This window comes from Monodelphis domestica, chromosome 2, assembly GCF_027887165.1.
Source record: "Monodelphis domestica isolate mMonDom1 chromosome 2, mMonDom1.pri, whole genome shotgun sequence".
Classification (NCBI taxonomy): Eukaryota; Metazoa; Chordata; class Mammalia; order Didelphimorphia; family Didelphidae; genus Monodelphis; species Monodelphis domestica.
In genome coordinates, this window is record NC_077228.1 from 21,622,998 (window position 1) to 21,639,198 (window position 16,201).

The following is a 16,201-nucleotide window of genomic DNA, read 5'->3' on the forward strand; positions in this document are numbered from 1 at the left end:
ACAGCAAGCCCACCAGGAGCTATTTAAAGGGTTCCCATTCAGCAAATATCTTTGGACCTTCATTTCTCGAAATAAAGCTGAAATCTGAACCCTCTGCCCACCTGTGTCGCTGAGACGGCAGTGAGCAGGAATGCGAAACCCTCTTCAGAGCAGCTCCTGGACTGAAAGGGACAAGGGAAAAGCCACAACACTTACCTTATGTCTTTGATGGTTGCTCGTTTCAGGGGGTCCACCTGCAACATGTGCATGAGGAGAGTAGCCACAGAACGGTTCAGATACTCCGGGATGTAAAAAACTCCTCCGCGGATTTTCTTGAATAAGGTCGGGACGTGCTCGTCGTCGAAGGGCAGCGTGCCGCAGAGGAGGGCGTACAGGATCACTCCGCAGCTCCAGATGTCCACCTCGGGCCCCGCGTACAACCTGAACGAGACACGACGGGAACCCTGAGAGTGGCGTGGCGCGGGGCGTCTGCTTGTTGGGCCCCAGGAACAAACATGAAACAATAGCACACATCCCAGTGTTGATTCCAACCCTCTTCAGTGCACCCTCCTTGTCAACATTCTATCCCACCAAGGAAAGCTCATCGAATTCATTTCCCTACATCAAGCGATGCTACAATGAAAAGGGCTGCGCAACAAAATAACCTCCAAGCCGTGGCCTGTTTCAAAGAAAAGTGGATACATCCAAATGCCAGGAAGGGGAACGTAGGCAGACGTCCTTCGGGATTCACGGTCGCAGTCTTTGACAGACAGCAGAGAGGGAAGAGCATTGTGAGTAAATGCTTAAAAGTTCCCTTTGACTCGAGGCTTATTTCAACAATAAACCGGGAATTCTTCAAAAAGGACTGATCTCTGCATACCCTTTTACTCAGCTGAACTACTAGGAAGCCTGTGCCCCGAGATCCAAAAGGGGAGAGAGGATACAAATGTGTACATTCATCTTCACAACAGCTCTTTTTTTAGTGACAAAGACCTAGAACGCAAATGGGGACCCATCGATTGAGAAATGGCTGAACAAATTATGCAAATATGGATATAACGGAAAGCTATTGCTTGGTAAGAAATAGAGAAATGACTGGTTTCAGAGAAACCTAGGAAGGCTTGTAAGAACGGATGCAGAGGGAATCGAGTAGGACTAGGACATCACTATACACAATAACACCACTGTAAAGACAAGCAGCTTTGAAAGATCTAAGAACTCTGATTAACACAATGATCAACTACAACTGAAAGAATGTGATGATAAAGCATGCTGCCCACCTTCCCAAGAGGCAGGAGGAGACAAGACTACCGGACATGACTAATGTGGAATTTATTTTGCTTGACTATCCATATTTGTTACAAGGGGTTCTTGCTTAAAAGCAATTTCTGGGGAGGGGGATCAAAAGAAAGAAAATAGACTTTTTTGGAAGTAATTTTTAAAGCAATAAAATGATAGCTCTGTCTCTAAGATTTTGCCCACCTCGAACAAGCTATGATTTTGTTGAGGAAATGAAGAAGCTCACTTCCTTCATCCTGAATACATCTTATTATTACTCATTGTTTTCAGTAGCTACTAGGGCTAACTATTAAAACTACAATCAGGGAAGCTAAGTGGACCTTTGGATAGAACCCAGGTCTAGAGATGGAGGTCCTGGGTCCAAATCTAGCTTCAGACACTTCCTCGGCAAGTCACTCGCTTAGCCCCCACTGTCTAGCCCCTACTACTCTTCTGTCTTGGAACCAATACATGCTATTGACTCTAAGATGGAAGGTCAGGGTTTAAAAAAAAATTACAATTATTTAGGGTGTGTTTGCCTTCTTACCCAATCTACAAGCTTTGTTCCCATGAGGAGCTACTATTTTCTACTCTCAAATGATTTATTCCAACTTTCAATAAGAACTCTGCTTTTTGCCTAGAGACAGTCATACTTAAATAATTAAAAACCACTTTTACACCAACACAGAACAAAGAGCAGTGTCACAAAGAAGTTGAGAAAGCAGCAGCATGGGCTGAAAGTAAAAGGTGGCATTTGTCATATGCTTTAAAAGGAAAGCCAGCTGTGCACAGCAGAGTTGAAGTTTTTTACAACCCTCTCAGCTCTACTGAGCATCTCAAAGTGCCCATCTTAATTGATATTGGTTAAATTCATATATATATATAATATATATAATATATATATATATAATAATAATAAAAGGTAGTTAAGCCCATAAATTTCACTAAGTTCTTTCTACAACAAAAGCTACAGTACTGCCCACTGACTTGCCAAATCTCCAACACTTTGGCCAGCGCCTGGCAAATAGTAGGATACTGGGAAATGATGTCCAAAAACAATTCACATTTACAAAAGTTCCTATAATCTCAGCTGGTCCAGCTCATCTCTAAAAAGAATCTCTAACTACAACCTTAAAAATTGGTTACCCATCTTCCAGTGGGAGACTCTGGGATAGCCCAAGCCACTTTTATGTTAAGTATTGCAGCCCAATCTGACCTCTCAGAATTTTTTCTATATAACTCCGTGTGGAATCACACAGTTACATACTAAGTTCTCTCAAATGAAGAGAGAATATTTGGAAAACAGAACCTTCACTGATGTATTACCTGCCTGAGATGACTTCGGGTGCTGCATAATTTGGAGACCCACAGCTTGTTCTCAGAAATTCACCATCTGACATCATATTTGATAAACCTGAAAATAAAAATATGATTTACCTAGTGCTAAATAATTGTAATGTTTAAATATCAACATCAACAGAAGCCTTAAATCTATCACGAATCTACTGCCTTTCCACGTGTCATTCATCCTATTTTTGAAAATGCATATGTACATATTATGAAGAACTATGTGAAAAGGAAATGGTTATGGACATTTTCAAGCAGAAGTAGTCATTTATTAATATTGCTTGAAGTCATGGAAGGAAGAAAAACAAAACCTTATTAAAAGACAAATCAAATTTTGAAGCCTATGGAGCTTTGAATATTGGTTCATTTTTTATAATAAAGTGATTTCAAATAAGTTATTTCCCAAATATCATGAGAATAATTTAAGTAAACACTGCTGCATGGGAGTTGACTTATTTTGGCAGTTTAAGGAAGGAAAATGTATTCCAGGGACTTATCAAAGAAAAAAAAAATTTAGGGGGCAGCTGAGTGGCCGAATAGATTAAGAGTCAGACCTGGAGATAGGAGATCCTTGGTTCAAATCTGACCTCAGACACTTCCTAGCTGTATGACCCTGGGCAAGTCACTGCTCTTCTGCCTTGGAACCAATACATGCTATTGATTCTAAGACAGAAGGGAAGGGTTTCAAAAAAACATTTTTTTAACCTTCCAAAAGACCCTGGCTTTGATAAATTCTAGAAAAGTTGCTTCCCATGTCAGGACTTCAATCTTATCATTTGAAAAAAAAAAAGGAAGTTGATGATCTTGATCCATTTTTTTAATTCTAGATTTATTGATTTTACATTACAAACATGCATAGATACTCTTGGTCCTTGACAGGCCCCTTGAAACAAAGCGAAGCAATTAAGTAAAATTAACAATACAGAAACCACATTTGAAAGCACATATGGCATTTCTCTCCTGTAAATTCCTCCTTGCTTCTATAGTTTCCCAATGAAGAGAAATCTGTTTTCTCATTCTCCAACCTCCCAGCCATTGGGAAAAAAAAGAAATTCTTTGTCATAAATAAGCCAAGTCAAGCAAAACAAATTCCATCATTAGCTGTATACAAAATGTCTCATTCTGTCCCCTAAAATCTATGAGCTCTCTGAAAGAAGGCAGGTGCCATGTTTCCTTACCAGTCCACTGGAATCATGTAGCGGCACTGTGCTGAACAGAATTCTTACAGCTTTCAAATCTGCCTTTACCATATTGTTTTTACCATAGAATCTATTCCCTGAGATCACCTCATTTGATTCTTCATCAGTTTCTCAAAGTCCTCAGAATTGTTCATTTTCCTAATAAAGACATTACACTATAAACTGATCTGGCTCTGCTCACTTCCCTCTGTATCAGTTCAGATAAATGTTTTTTCATGTCTCTAAAATCATCTATTTCTCTGTTTCTTATAGCACAAGTGTTCCTTCTCATTCATATGCCACAACTTATTCAACATTCTTCAATTAGTAGCCATCTCTTTAGTTTCTAATCTTTTGTTCCTAAAAAAATTGCAGCTAGGTAGCACAATGGCTAGAGTGCAGGATCTGGAGTTAGAAAAACTAGGTTCAAGGGCAGTTAGGTGGATTGAGAGCCAAGCCTAGAGATGGGAGGTCCTGGGACCAAATCGACCCTCAGATACTTCCTAGCTGTGTGACCCTGGGCAGGCCACTTAACCCCTAATACCTAGTCCTTACCATTCTTCTGCCTCAGAATCAATACATAGTACTGATTCTAAGATGGACGGTGAAGATTTTTTTTAAATAAAAAAAAATTCAAATCTGACTTCATTTACTTCCTAGCTATGTAATCCTAGCCATGTCATGACCTGTCTGCCTCAGTTTCCACAATTATAAAATGGGGATAATGATAACATCTACCTCCAGGTTAATGTACTAACTAAATGAGATAATATTTGTTAAGCACTTATCCTAGTGGCTGGCACTAATTTATTTATGGTATGACCTTTTATATTTGGGTCATATATACATTTGGAAGTTAGGTATAAGATGTGAGGTGTCAGTCTAAATCTAATTCCTTCCATATGTCCTCCAGTTTTTCCAATAGTTTTTTTTTTAAACCCTTACCTTCCATCTTGGAATCAATACTGTGTATTGGCTCCAAGGCAGAAGAGTGGTAAGGGCTAGGCAATGGGGGTCAAGTGACTTGCCCAGGATCACACAGCTGGGAAGTGTCTGAGGCCAGATTTGAACCCAGGACCTCCCATCTCTAGGCCTGACTCTCAATCCACTGAGTCACCCAGCTGCCCCTTTTCCAATAGTTTTTATCAAGTACTGATTCTTTATCTCAGTAGCCATTCATCAGATAATAAGTCCTAGACATATTTTCTATTTGTTTGTTTGGTTTTTATATGTTGTATACTTAAATTGTTCCAATGACTGAACTCTCTTGATTTTAACCAGCAGCAAATTGTTTTGAATATAGCGGGAGATCTGACACTGAATGGTCCTTTTCTTCTCCATTTCTTTTCATTATTTCCCATAAGATTCTATGTCTTCTTGTTGTTGTTGTCTATTTTGTATTTATTTTTTCTAATTCTCTAAACCAAGTCTTTGGTAGTTTGACTGCTTTGAAATTGAATAAGTAAATTAAATTTTTAGAATTGTAATTTTTATTCTACAAACTCATCCAATCCATAAGTAATTAATTTTTTGCAATTATTTAATCATTTATATTTTTCTAAACAGTGATTTGTAGTTGATTTTATATATTTTTAGGGGGTTTGAGGGTATATTTTGATAGACTCCTAAATATTTTATACATTCTTTCATTAATGTATTCTGTAGTTTTAATGTCTCTGTGTGTTGGGAATTATTGGTATTATATAAAAATGCTAATGATTTGTATGGATTTATTTTGTGTCCTGAAAATGGGGGTCAAGTGACTTGCCCAAGGTCACAAAGCTGGGAAGGGTCTGAGGCCACATTTGAACCCAGGACCTCCCATCTCTAGGCCTGACTCTCAATCCACTGAGTCACCCATTCCCATTTTTTTGTCAATTCCATAGAATTCTTTTTTATCTACGAAGTGATCATTTTGCTTCTATTTCACCTCTCCTATGTCCTCAAGTTTTTTTTTTCCTTTTCTTATTACTATTCCCAGCATTTTAGCACTACATGGTGACAATGCACATCCTTCATTGATCTCTGGTTTTATTGGAAAGGACTTTAATTTTCAGCTTTAATGGTAGCTCTTGGTTTTAGATATATACTATTTATCATTTTGAAAAAAGGGTCATTTATTCTCAGGTTTCCTAGTTTATTTTCATCTAAAAATCATTTACTTACCTTTTCCCCCCATATTAGTAATGTTCTAAAAGAAAACAGGCCAAAAAAATGAAGCAAAAATAGTTGTTGTTTTTTTTTAAAAAGCATGCTTTAATCTTCATTCAGTTCCAATAATTCTTTTTCTAGAGGTGGATGGCTTTTTTCATCATGAGCCTTTCAGAACTGTCTAAGGTCACTGTACTGCTCAGAAAAGCTGTCATACAAGGCTGATTATCATCCAATATTGCCAATACTGTGTATAATATTCTCCTGGTTCTGCTCATTTCACTATGCTAAAGTTCATGTAAATCTTTCCAGGTCTTTCTGAAATTTTCCTATTCATCATTTCTTATCAAACAATACTATTCCATCATAATTGTATACCACAACTTGTTCAGCCATTCCCCAATTGATGAGTATCCCTTTTCCAAAAGAGATGAATATTTTATTTTGTCAATAGTTTTTTGTATATTTATTAATATGATCACATGATTTTTGTTCAGTCCATGACTAATACAGTTAATTAAAGTTTTTAATTTTTCTAATGTTAAGAAAATCCTAAATTCTTGGTACAAATCTAAATTATTCTTAGTGCATAATCCTTATGATATGTTGTTTTAGCCTCCTTGCTAATATTTTACTCTAAATGTTTACATTAATGTTCATTAATGATATTGGTCAAGTTTTCCTTTTCTGCTTTAACTCTCCCTGATTTAGTACCAAGACTATGTCAGGGTTGGAGAAGAAACATATTAGGATTCCTTCTTTTGACAGAACAGACATATAAGTATATTGATATTCTACACATTGCAAACAGTTCTTGTAATAATGAAATTACTCTCTGTTTGATAGAATTCATTTCTAAATCCATATGGTCTTGGAATTTTTCCCTTTGAAAGTTTATTTATGGCTTCTTTAATTTCTTCCTCCAAAAGTGAGTTATATAAATACTCTATTTATTGTTTTGTTTTTTGAGGTATTTTGTATTTTTGTAAATATACATTTACTCTAATTATGTTGTCCATCTTCTAGAAATATATGTTGGGAATATGTGTTGAACAAAATATTTTCTAATGATATCCATTTTTATTTACTTTATGGATTCTTTTTACTTTTGATGGCCAATAATTTAATTTTCTTCTTCTTTTTGATCAAACATTTTTTCCAAAACTTCTAATTTTATTTATTAATTTGATGGGTTGTTTTCAATTTTGTTAATCTCTTCTTCATCTTTTAAATTTGGTATTTACTAGAGTGCTCCTCATGAATTTGTTTTCCAATATTTTTTCTCGTATGCCCAATTCATTGATCTGTTCCATCTCTTTTTTGATATAAAAGCATTTAGAGACATAAAATTTTCCCTAAGAACCACATCAGGTACAGCCCTTAAATTGTCTTACTTAGATTTATTATTGTCTTTACCATTTAATTAAACTATTGATCTGGGATTTATTTTTGACCCATCAGTTAGTTCTAGGAGACTAAGCTATGAATTCTCTAGTTGATTTCTAATCCTTTTTTTAAGTGTCCTTCTATTCAACATCACTGTTATTTTATGTTCTCTAGATAAAATGTCACTAATCTTGTGTGTCAGGGAGTACAGAATATACGTTTCAGAAGATTCTGCTAAACAAAGCCCCCTACATCACAGGCCCCCAAAGCTTGCCAAGCTCCTTGGCGGGGGTGTAGTGGGGAGGAGATATTGTCACTACATTGGCCCACTCCCCCAAATATCAGCAGCCGCTTTTCACATTCCTGGCATCCTGTAGGAGTCACGTACCAAAGTCAGCAATCTTGGCATTCATGTGGGCATCTAGCAGCACATTCTCGGGTTTCAGGTCTCTGTGAACAACCATATGTCTGTGACAATAATCCACAGCAGAAAGAATCTGCTGAAAGAGCCTCCTGGCCTCTATCTCTTCGACCTGTCAGGCACAAAAGAAATGACATTAAGATACATTGAATATTTATTCACTCACCAAGAGAGCTGTGACTTCAGAATGCATCTTCTGTTAAATAGAATTCATCATAATCTTGGTCTTTAAAAAAAAAAGACAAAAAAAGCTTTCTATTAACAAAACATAAAGACTGACTGCTCTATCCTGATGCAGAAGTGATTCTCATTCCTTAAGTGCCTAGAAGATGCTGGGAACTACATGAAAGAGTCTGATCTGAAAAGGTACACTAACCTAGGCAGTTGTGTCCAATTATGGGTGTTCAAAAGAATATTTAGTAGTGCCTCCTATGATACGAAATTTCCTGCTGAAAAATATCAACAGAATTTCTGCTTTATTTCATAAATATATGTCTTTTAAACTTTGCAAAAAGAGGGAGAGAAGGGGGGGAAGAGAGAGAGAGAGAGAGACAGAGAGAGACAGAGAGAGACAGAGAGACAGAGAGAGACAGAGGGAGAGAGAGAGACAGAGAGAGGAGAGGGAGAGAGAGACAGAGACAGAGAGAGAGACACAGAGACACAGAGAGAGAGACAGAGAGTGGGGGAGAGAGAGCCCCATCCAAGTAGTAGTTTCTCTATGTGTAAAATTCAGCATGTTTGCTTAGGGACAACCATAGAGGCAACCCTAATTTTCTAAGTACAATGCATAAAAAGAACATTATTTTATTTCAATTATTTTTTGATATTTAAGGCCTTCCAGCTAAAATTTAAAACCCCAAAACATTACAAGAATGCTTTTAAAAAAATAAAACAAAACAATTCACGAACATCTTTGTCTCCTTTGGCCTAATGGACAGAATATCATGTCACTCACCCGTCCATGTTTACAGATGTAGTCAAATAATTCACCACCAGATACGTATTCCATTACCATAAAAAAGTCAGTTGGGGTGCTGATGACTTGGTATCTTTTAGAGAAAAATGGAGAGAATTTAGAAAAAAATCATTTGCATAAAAATGACTTTAAATATCAACAACCTTTTCTAGTACTGTAACAAAAATATCTGAAGACAATCAAAAATATCATCATTCTGGGGTCAGCTGGGTAGCTCAGTGTATTAAGAGCCAGGCCTAGAGATGGGAGGTCCTAGGTTCAAATCTGGCCTCAGACACTTCCCAGCTGTGTGACCCTGGGCAAGTCACTTGACCCCCATGGCCTAGCCCTTACCATTCTTCTGCCTTGGAGCCAATACACAGTATTGACTCCAAGACGGAAGGTAAGGGTTTAAAAAAAATATATCGTCATTCTATCTTAGATTATACCTTCCACTAACCCCACAAGAACCCTTCAAAAACAATTTCTCTTTTAATTAGTCTCTAAAAAACACACCCACCCAAACCTAAGGGCCTTCACGTCATTTCAAAAAATATAGGGACTTGCTCCTAAAAGACAGCACTGTTACCCTAGACATTTTTTAAGCACAATTCACGTCTTTGGTTTTCAATGATTCACAAAGCACTTTATTCATTCACAGAATATTTTCATCATGCCAATGGTACAAGAGATGGAGTTCTTACATATTACCATTACTTCCTTTTTATAGATGAGAAAAAAGAAGGCCAAGAGCTTCAGTTTGGCTCGTTTCAGTAGGCAAGACCGTATATTACGAGGTTTGGGATACAAGCTCGTGCCTTCTGGCTCAAAGTATGGTACTCTTTACACTTTAAAAAGTGTTTTTAAGAGGGCAGCTGGTAGTCAGTGCATAGAGAGCCAGGCCTACAGACAAGAGATCCTAGATTCACATCTGACCTGACATCTCCCAGATGTGTGACCCTGGGCAAGTCACTTAACCCCTCATTGCCTAGCCCTTAACTCTCTTCTGTCTTAAAAACCAATACATAGTATTGATTCTAAGGCAGAAGGTAAGGGTTTAAAAAATAAAATAAAAAATAAAATAAATTTCTAAATGTTTCTACCTTTAATTTTATTCTTTCTACATACTGTTTTCACTGGCATTTCTGGAATCATGTCAAATAATGGTGGGAATAAGAGAGCAGCCTGCTCCACCCTGGTGTGTATTAGGCATGCTTTTAATGCTTTTTCATTGCAAACAATGATAACTTTGGGTTTTAAATATATGCTCTTAGTAGCATTAAAGAAGAATCCTATGCTTTTCATTTGGGGATTTTTTAACATGAGTGTTGTATTTGGTCAAAGGCTTTGATCAGCACCCATTGAATTATGTAGCTTCGGTTATGTTTCTTGTTAATATAATTGAATAGATAAACTTTTTTCCTAACGCTGAATAATCCTTGCATTCCTAGTATGAATCCTTGGTCAAAATGAATTCTTTTCCGGATATGGTATTGTTATTGTCTCCTTGTAGGAATTTTTTTTCTTAATTTTTCATCCTGGGCATGTTTGTAGGCAGGTGAGAAGCAGCCAGAAGAAAGGCAAAGACTGACAATTAGAGCAACAGAATGACTGTGGAGGCAACCCACTCACTGAAAGAGAGGGAACAGCCATATAAGTGGAGGCATTTGTCTTGACAAGAAGAATGACTATCTTTTCACCAGAAACTAGAATAAATGAGGAAGGGAAGGTGATAGCAAGGATCTTGACATGGTAGGGCAGGGAAGGCCAGGGAGCTAACTGGGAAAGGCAATTGTCTTCTCAGCAAAGTAGGAGCCAAGGTCCTCTGATGAAGAGGACCGTGGACAGGATGATTTGGAGGCTAGAAGAGATGAGGTCGGGGTGCCTGTGGGAAATGAGAGGGATAGTTGTTTAAGGCCACTTCAGTGTAAGACGCCTGCCTGAGTGAGAGGCAGATTCCCCAGGTCTCACCTACCAACTCGAGCAAAAACCATAAAGTTGATATCAGACCAAATAATGATTGAGAAATCCAAGGTGAAACTACAGCCAGTCAATTCTTCTACCTCAGAACTAAACAAAAAGCCAGAATGAGAAAGGAGGAAAAAAGTACCAGCACAAGATTCCCTCCTGTCTCAATTTCCTCATCTGTAAAATGGGGATAGTAAGTGTCCTATCTACCAGGTTGTTAAATAAGGATAAAATAATATTATATTTGAAATGCTAGCCATGATTACTACTACTATTACTACTACTGACTACTAACTACTACTTCCACTACTACATCACAACTACAACTACTACCACTCTTCTTCAAACTACAGAGCATCATAAAAAAATGTTTAATATTTCACTATAGATAACTATATGAATAGTATTTAAATAGCTCTACAATTGTAGCCAGCAAAAAAAAAAAAAACCATTCTTCACAGTGACTTTGTAATTGTTGCCAAATTCTTTAATTGGGCTTTCTCTTTTCCTAAATTCTTTATAAGCACTTGCAAAACCTCGACTAGTTAGATTGTTCATATTATATCCTACTGAGCATAGTAAAAATAAAGGACTTTTAAACAGTTTTGCAAAATAAACAAGGAAGCTTGCAAGTGCCTGAAGGTCCTCATTAATGATCATTAGCACAGAAGATTGGGCTGGATCTAATTTAAGCCTTGATGCCATTCCAGATAAGTACTGGTTGAAGGAACTAGGAGTGTTGAGCCTGGAAAAGAGAATACTTGGGGAATCAGGGACATGGCAGCTACCTTTTAGGAAGCTGAAGAATATTCATATGGAAGAAGAAATTGAACCACAGTCAGCACACTCCCATGGAAAGCCCTCTGGGGCTGCAGCTGAGATACAGAACACAAACAAATCCTATCCCTCAAGGACCTCAGAGCCTGCTTAGGGAAACCCAACATTTATACAGAGAAGTAAATGGAAGAACATGGGAAACGGAGAACACCACCAGTTGGGCCTCTCAGGAAAGATTTCAGCAATCAGGAATGGAGGTCCTAAGAGGCAGCCAAAGACTGATAAACAATGAGAGCTCTCTAGGAGTGAGATGGGCTGCTTTGGGAGGTCCAGGGTTCCTGCTCACTAGTTCATTTTTAGTGAAAGGCTGGCTAGCCATTTTTGGAAGATGTTCTGGATGGATTACTGCCCCTGCATGTGATGGAACAGATGGTTCTCTTAAATGCTTTACAAATCTGAGATTCTGAGCTTTTGAAAGGTTTTATTTTAGTGATTTTTACTGATTGGAACATGACCTTGTTTTCTTAGAGGTTGACTTTTTCTCTAGGAAATTTCTCTTTTCCCCCATTTCAATTAGGTGGTACAGTGACTAGAATTCCTTCTTCCCCTCTATGTCTTCTGTCTCCTTCCCTCTAAAGCATATGCCTTCCAAATCCCTGTCTCCAGCCCTGAACTGTCTCACAAACCTTCAGTTCTGAATGTCCAGTGAACTGTTAGACATTTCTACCTTGACAACTTTCTAGCCCTTCATTCACAAAATGTCTAAGATAAAATGTATTGTTCTCTTCATGACAGCTTCTTCCTAAGTTCAATGCTGATGCAACTTGATCCAGACGGTCACTGAGATCCTTTTGTAACTTTGAAATTCTGTGATTCCCTGACCTTTCTCCAAATCATCCAATCCTTACAATTCCTCACTTCTCTGTCACACCCCATCAGTCACAAAGTATTGATGAGTCTTCTTTTGTAACATCCCTGGAAAAAATGACCCTATTCCCAATGCTGCTCTCCTAGCTCATCCTCCAGTAACTACAACACAGCCTCCTAACTGGCTTGCTTATCTCCAGGTGTATCTTCCCTCTTCGAGCCATCTGATACACCACAGCTAGAGTCATTTTTCTAAGGAGGGCTGTGACTTTCCCACTTTCTTAGATAAAACCTATGACCAGGAACAGCTAGTCAACTCAGTGAATAGAGCATCAGACCTAGAGATGGGAGATCCGGATTCAAATCTTACCTCAGACACATCCTAGCTGTGTGACCCTAGGCAAGGCACTTAATCCCATTTGCTTAGCCTTTACTGCTCTTCTGCCTTGGAACCAATACTCAGTATCATTTCTAAGACACAAGGTAAGTGGTTTAAAAAAAACCCTGTGACCAGATCCATCCCAGCTGTGGGGGTCCCCTTTAAATCCTACATGTTTTTGTATGTTTGTGGTTCTCTTTTATTCTGTGCTCAAAAGATTTCCTCAAATCACATCTATAAAGAAAGCATGCAATGTGTGGCAGCCCTCTTAGCGTTCAGGTTTTTCCTGGTAATTATAGAGGATCATTCTGTAACAGGGAAGCCATTCTTTATAGTGAGCAGAAGTGTATACAAAACAAAACAAACCCAAGATTCTGTTCTCTCTCTCAGACATTGTACAGATGATTAGAGGCTGGACCAGCAGGTTTGTTCTTGTGCTTAAATTCAGGCCCAAGAGTCAACAGCTTTAAAATATCAAAGCCAGTGACTTTCTGAGCAACTCTAAGTATGGCCCATAACATCTCTGTGTAAAAATTCTTAATAATAAATGATTTTAAATCCAAGCTAATACTAAGGGAATGGATTCAAAATCATTCCCTGAAGAGAGAAAATTTTAAAGCAAAATCAGTAAGATGTGAGCGAGCACTAGTTTTTGGACTGTTTTTTGGGGAGATTTTGAGTCTTATGATGCTAACTGAAATGGCTTTGTTTATATGAAGGTGAGGGAACCCCTGATGATTAGTGAGATCACCAAGGCATAGATATAGAGAAAGAAGAGGCCTAGGAGTGCAATGGGGGGGGGGAGGGGAGGTGCTATAGGAAGTCAGCAGGAGGGAACAGGACCAAGGGGACAAGAAAGCCCTCATGGAAGAAAAAGTGCAGAGAAAAATGTTGAGGGCACCAAATTCTTCAAGACAAGTGAACAAGGAGCACTCTCCAGGCATGGGCAATGGCCAGGGAAAGGGCTTGAAGACAAGAGATGCACTGATGGGTGTATGAAACAAAGAGAAAACCAATTTGGCTAGGCCAATGAGTGAGGAAGAAAGTACGACACTGGGGAGAGAGTGAAGCTGAAGTGGGAAAGGCTTTAAAGTCACACAAAGTTCCTATGTTATCCTAAACTGGAAACTATGGAAGTTCATTGAGTAGGAAAGTAACATAGTCAGAACTGTGCTTAAAGAAAATCACTCTGGAACAGCTTCCAGCAAGTGATGCAGAGTGAGAAGAGCAGAACAAGGAAAACATTGTACACAGAAACTGATACACTGTGGTACAATCGAACATAATGGACTTCTCCATTAGTGTCAATGCAGTGATCCTGAACAACCTGCAGGGATCTACGAGAAAAAACACTATCCACAAGCAGAGGACAAACTGTGGGAACAAAAACACCAAAGAAAGGCAACTGCTTCAAATACAGGGACCAAGGGGACATGATTGGGGATGGAGACTCTAAATGAACATCCTAGCGCAAATACCAACAACATGGAAATGGGTTCGGAACAAGGACACATGTGATACCCAGTGGAATTACGCATCGGCTATCATCGGCTATGGGAGGGGTGGCGGAAGGGGAGGGAGGAAAAGAAAATGATTTTTGTATTCAATGAATAATGTTTGAAATTGACCAAATAAAATAATGTTTAAATTAAAAGAAAAAAAAGAAAATCACTGTGAGTCCATCTATTGGTGAATGACTAAACAAACGGAAGTATATAATTGTGATGGAATAATTCTGTGCCATAAATGATGAGCAGGCTAATTAAAGAAAAACAAAACAAAACTTGGAAAGAACTACATGGGATAATGAACATGAAATGACTGGAACCAAGAGAACATTATAAACACATACAAATTAAATAGTTGAAGAATAACTTGTGAATGTTATCTCCAGAGAATGAATTGAAAAATGGAAACATGAAAGACATCATTTTAATATACATACATCTGTTTGCTGGATGGCACCTTCTATGATGAGGGGAGGGAGGAGAAAGCCTTAGATACTTGTAAATAAATTATATTAATTAAAAAAAATAAAATCATGTTGTGAATTGAATGAGAATATTGTACACAAAACAGCAATAACATAACACTGATCGAAGTTAAAAGCCTTGAAAGACTTGGCTCCTCTGAGATCCAAGACAATTCCAAAGGACCCCCGAGACAAAATGCTCTCCATCTCCATAGAGAAGTGATAAACTCTGAGTGCAAATTGAAGTTGAATTTTTTCATTTTGTTTTTTGCTTCTTTTTGGCAATATGGCTAATCTGGAAATATGTTATATGTGATTTCACTTGTCTAACTGATATACTATTGTTCAGTCATTTCAGCTGTGTCTGATTTGCTGACAACATCTGGGATTATCTTAGCAAAGATGCTTAAATGATATTGCCATTTCCTTCTTCAACTCATTTTATAGATAAGGAAACTGAATGAAATTATGAAATGACTTGACCAGGGTCACACAGGTAGTAACTCAAACCAGATTTGAACTCAGAAAAAAGAGTCTTCTTGACTCCTGGCTCTGTGCTCTACCCCCTGTGAGATCATGGGCAAGTCACTTCACCCTGTTTGTTAGTAGGTTTTTGAGGCCAGACTTATATATTGTTCACCTTTCCAATGGGCAAGGTCTGGGCTGGAGAAATTTTCAAAGAAATCTCTTTGGCAGCTGTGTAGAAGATGACAGGGTAAAGAATGAGCCTGGAGGCAGGCAGACCAGTTGGGAGCCATTCCAAGAGTCTGCTCTGTTTTTGAACACTGTTTTGCATAACTGAGGCAGATGAGTGAAGCAAAACAGAGAAGGTTTCTCCAGCCACTGCAGCAGCCCTAGACTGGCAAGGGGCACCCTTGGCTCACCCAAACAGGAAACTGAATAGAGGGAAGCAAGGAGTTCTAGAAAGACCACACAATCAAGTTCAAAAACAAAAGAAAAAAATCATCTTAAGCCCCCTACTCTGGATAGAGCACTGGGCCAGGCACTGGGGGAAGCAATTGTTCCATTCCACAAAAGAGCCTTTACAGGCTGGGGGTATTGAGTTACTAACTTGGATAATGATAATGTACAGTGTTATATTACAAAAGGTCAAATCTCAGGGTAACTAGTTCAACCCAGACACGAATAAGAATTCCTTCTTAAATTTACCTGACAAATGAACAACCAAATTTTACCTAAAACCCCAATTCCAGGGATGCTCTGTGTGTCCCACTTCTGAACAGTCCTAATTGCTGGGCAGCTTTTTTCCATTAATCCTAAATGTGCTCTATAACTTTGACTCACTGTTCCTCTTTCAGCTCTCTAGGCCAAGAAGAACAAGTCCCCTCACATACACGTGACAGCTCTGCAAATCTTTAGGGAGAGTTATGAGGCTTTCAAAGTCGATCAATTGACCTAAAAAGCCTTCTTGGGCCAGGCTCTATGCTATGTGCCAGAAAAAGGATTATTGAATTGCCTGGTCATAGGAGTCAGATCTAGAAAGGTTCCAAAAGTCAAGTTCACTGGGATGGAGGGGAAGGGC

The 16,201-nt window shown here is 38.3% G+C and overlaps 1 protein-coding gene across 1 annotated transcript in view; it reads right to left on the reverse strand.

Annotated features, from left to right (window-relative positions):
* The window catches only part of PRKAA2 (protein kinase AMP-activated catalytic subunit alpha 2), an 80,021-nt gene that overhangs the window by 25,357 nt on the left and 38,463 nt on the right, over positions 1-16,201 (reverse strand). The window contains exons 3-6 of the mRNA XM_001365214.4: positions 8,696-8,789; positions 7,708-7,852; positions 2,584-2,671; positions 196-420 (exon numbers count right to left, since the gene is read on the reverse strand). Coding sequence (XP_001365251.1) covers positions 196-420; positions 2,584-2,671; positions 7,708-7,852; positions 8,696-8,789 — 552 coding nt within the window. The remainder of the gene's footprint in view (positions 1-195; positions 421-2,583; positions 2,672-7,707; positions 7,853-8,695; positions 8,790-16,201) is intronic.